This window comes from Culex pipiens, chromosome 1 (assembly GCF_016801865.2).
Source record: "Culex pipiens pallens isolate TS chromosome 1, TS_CPP_V2, whole genome shotgun sequence".
Taxonomy (NCBI): domain Eukaryota; kingdom Metazoa; phylum Arthropoda; class Insecta; order Diptera; family Culicidae; genus Culex; species Culex pipiens.
The window spans coordinates 76,872,638-76,876,205 of record NC_068937.1 but is presented as its reverse complement, the minus strand read 5'-3'; the positions used below and the strand labels follow the sequence as shown (position 1 = coordinate 76,876,205).

The following is a 3,568-nucleotide window of genomic DNA, read 5'->3' as shown; positions in this document are numbered from 1 at the left end:
TTCATTAAGATTTTATCCGTTTTATCAGTTTTCTAATAAGAATCACATTAGATAAATTATTGTGCACAAATAAACCCATACTTACTTGGATTAACCAACATTTTGTTAAATTTGCCCGGGCTGCTCTATCCGTGAAGATTCGGCCCGCATTTCCCTTCTATTGCCCTCTCGTTCCATCAACCATTCTCATAACGTGTTCAACTCACTCGCATTGGAGGTCCTCATGGCGAAGGTCTCTTGCTCTTCATAGTTTATCACCTGCAAAGAAATCATCAACAAACCTACTCACCAATTCCACCTCCCCAGTAGCAACACTTTGATTTGCCACTTCAACATTAGCCAAATAGTGTAATTTTCACCATTCACATCCTCTCGCTGCATAATTAACAACACAAACTCAACAAATCGACCGCTCTCGTTCGAATCCTGACTTCAAATGACAGACGTAAACAAACCCAAGTTAATCTTTTAAATATTCAACCAAATGTAAATTATATTCAACCAGCAAAATTTTTGATTTGCCTAAAAGCTAACAGTCGAGCACGTTCATTCGAGTTCGGGAAATCTGTTAGCTTTTTGCCTTTAGCATTAGCAACAAACAGGTTATTAAATTAACACTGAATTTTGGTTAATTTAACTGGAAATTGGCAGTGACAAGTACGTTTTTGTTAAAATTTACGAAAGTAAAATCAACAATTTTAATTGTTAAAATTTCTGGGCACGGTCTCTCCGTGTTCAATCCTGAATTTTCAAGTGTAATTATCTTTATTATCTTTACACAGCGAGTTGCATATGCCTAGCTGACTAATTTAAGAACAACCAATTTGTTCGGATTAGGAAATTACCGAAACTCTTCAAAATTATCTGTCAGAAGCATCTAAACTTTCGGTTGATTTGGTTGAAGAGTGCTCAAAATAAAAAAAAGAAAAAAAAACAAAATGTTATGCAAAAAAATTAAAAATACATTCGTCAATTAAAAAAACAGTATTGAAAAATAACCTAGCGTGACGGCACGCTCTTACGAAGCTTCCCCCCCCCCTTGTCACACTTTGTCACGCGAATACTTGCCTCCCCCCCCCCTAGAGCGTAACATACTTTATGGATGACGCCTAAAGAGAATTATGAACTTGTGTGTCAAGCTGTCTGCTCAAGGTAATCCCCGTAACGCTTATGAAAACGCAACGTTGCTTTCAAAGTTGCTCCAAAACACCTGCAATTAGTTATTGCAGTCTTTCAAAGAGAAATAATTATCTTATCAGCTCATGGGCTTTTGATTGATGCCTATTTGGTTAACTCTCTCAAACGATCTTATCAGTAAAGGCAATAAATTATTAATTTTGTGCGACTTACTGCTTGATATTTTTGGAAATCTGTTGCATGCGGTAGCGTTGATGTTTTATTTGCTTCGTACATTGCTCCTGCTGTACCTCCAAATTTTCGAGAAGATCCAAATAGGTGGAGTTTGTAGCCTGCAATCAGTGAAAATGACAATTGTCCTATCACCAAAATAATGTGTAAGAAAGATGCCTACCTCCAGACTTTTATACTCGTTTGACAATTCAGTCCACTCCTTTACATATTCATCCAAGTTCAGCTCCATATTGTATTAAAATAAGGTTTTTGATATTGATTTCAATGGTTTACTTAGGTTGCTCTATGGCGAAAGTTGATTTGTTTTGAATGACAATGGGTTCATTGTTTTAAACTATTCAACGGCATTTTGGCAAATCTTTTTTCCATCCCCAGTTAAAACAACACTTTACTGACCGCAAGAGACTTTCCAAAAGAATGAGAAGAAATGTTGAACGAAGCTACGCGTTTCGGTTACCTACACATCAAATTCAGGTAATGTGTTTTTTGACATTTGTCAAAGCACGAGCATTCACATATTGCTCAACGCGCCTGTTCCATCACCATAACGCTTACCCTAAGCCTATGCTTACCTTTTACACAACAATTCGATGACTGTTTTAAGCACGGTTCTAATAAGATTTTAATTTTTTTTATTATGATTTTTTCTGCCATCACATGAAGATGGCGCTGTTTGTTAAACTGAATAAATAATCGCAAATGAGCAACTCTCTACGAAATCAGCCAATTTCGACCATTTTCATTTTTTGTTTTATTTTATTTGACTCAAACTTTGTGAGGGCCTTCCCTATGACCAAATAAGCTAGTTTGCGTCACTGGTTCACCCATACAAGTCTCCATACAATTTTGGCTGCTGTCCATACATAAATGGTATGTAAATATTCAAACAACTGTAACTTTTGAGTGAATTTTCTTTTGAGTTGCTGAGATATCGTCATTAGAAAATGGTGGGTTGTTTTGGTGAGATTTAGAAAACTTCAATTTTCGTGTTTCTCTTTCTTAAAGCGGCTCTATCTCAGCAACCCGAGGTCCAATCTTCAATGTCTCTTTGACAATTTTATAGCAAATTTTCTGAACTTTTCAAAAAAAATATTTTCAGAAATGGTCACTCATGGTCACTATTTTTTAAAATCGAAAAACTGCAAATATTTTGCTAAAATCAAACTTTCGGTGGCAATATCTTGAAAACGGAGCCCTTTATCAAAAAATCTGTAAAGTACTTTTCGATTGCAAATTCAATTTTGCATTAAAAAATAACGTCAAATTTGTTTTTGCATGAAATTTCGATTTTTTTTTCCAAAAATCACTATTTTTTTCAAAAAATCATAACATGGCGGCAGATTTTTTGACAATGTTTCTCTATGACTCAAAAGTGCCCGTGGGAGTCGCTCAACCTGCATTCCTGTCACACATGAGGTCTGCACAGCTGATTCCACGTAGATTTTTCCCGCCAGTAATGACAGGAAACGTTGACAAACGGAATATGTGCGAAAATCATAAGTGGTTTTTAACATATGAAGGGAAATCATCGTGAACTGGAACTGCCGGTCGTTAGCCCGGGTAAAGTGGAAACGTTGAGATGATTGTTGTCCTCTGCTCTCATCTCGCAAAAATCCATACAGAGAACCACGTCCCATTCAACCGGCTCCGTGGCTTAATGGTTACGGCTTCTGTCTCCCAAGCAGAAGGTTCAGGGATCAAATCCCGGTCGGTACCTTTGAAATTTGGAATCAGGAATTTGAATATGAATAAAAACTAAAATGAATCAGGTGGGATTCGAACTCACACCTTTGGATTGGTGGTGGTCTGGGACGCTAAGCAGTCGGTCATCAGAAGGTTTACACTCTAGCAGTGAATTGATCCGTAGTGTTGAAACATGTTATCTCTTCTTCTCATATTATTAAATACGCGCTGATCCCTGATTTGCCTGAGGGGATTTGAAGTCTAAATATAAATCGAGTTTCCTTCAGATGCTTGCTTCTATGTTTAGGCGGGGCCAAACAATGCCCAGCGACCTCGGAATTGGACCGCAAGGAGCTCTGTCATTCTGAAATGGGTCGTTGGAAGCAGCGCGAGGGCTATCACCACCTAATTCCCGGGACTGAGATAAGCTGTATCAGCATTCGGCATGTACACAGTCTGATACAAATTATACTTTCCCATAATTTCGCTACCGGTTAGCGGGTATTGGATTGGA

At 37.7% G+C, this 3,568-nt stretch overlaps 1 protein-coding gene across 1 annotated transcript; it reads right to left on the bottom strand.

Moving 5' to 3' along the window:
* Positions 1 to 235: 235 nt before the first annotated feature.
* LOC120428525 (transmembrane protein 120 homolog) lies at positions 236 to 1,845 on the bottom strand. The gene is made up of 3 exons (XM_039593554.2): positions 1,532 to 1,845; positions 1,351 to 1,469; positions 236 to 258 (listed from the first exon to the last, which is right to left on the bottom strand). The coding sequence occupies exons 1-3, from the start codon at positions 1,598 to 1,600 to the stop codon at positions 255 to 257; spliced, it is 192 nt and encodes a 63-aa protein (XP_039449488.1). The 5' UTR covers positions 1,601 to 1,845; the 3' UTR covers positions 236 to 254.
* Positions 1,846 to 3,568: the final 1,723 nt, after the last annotated feature.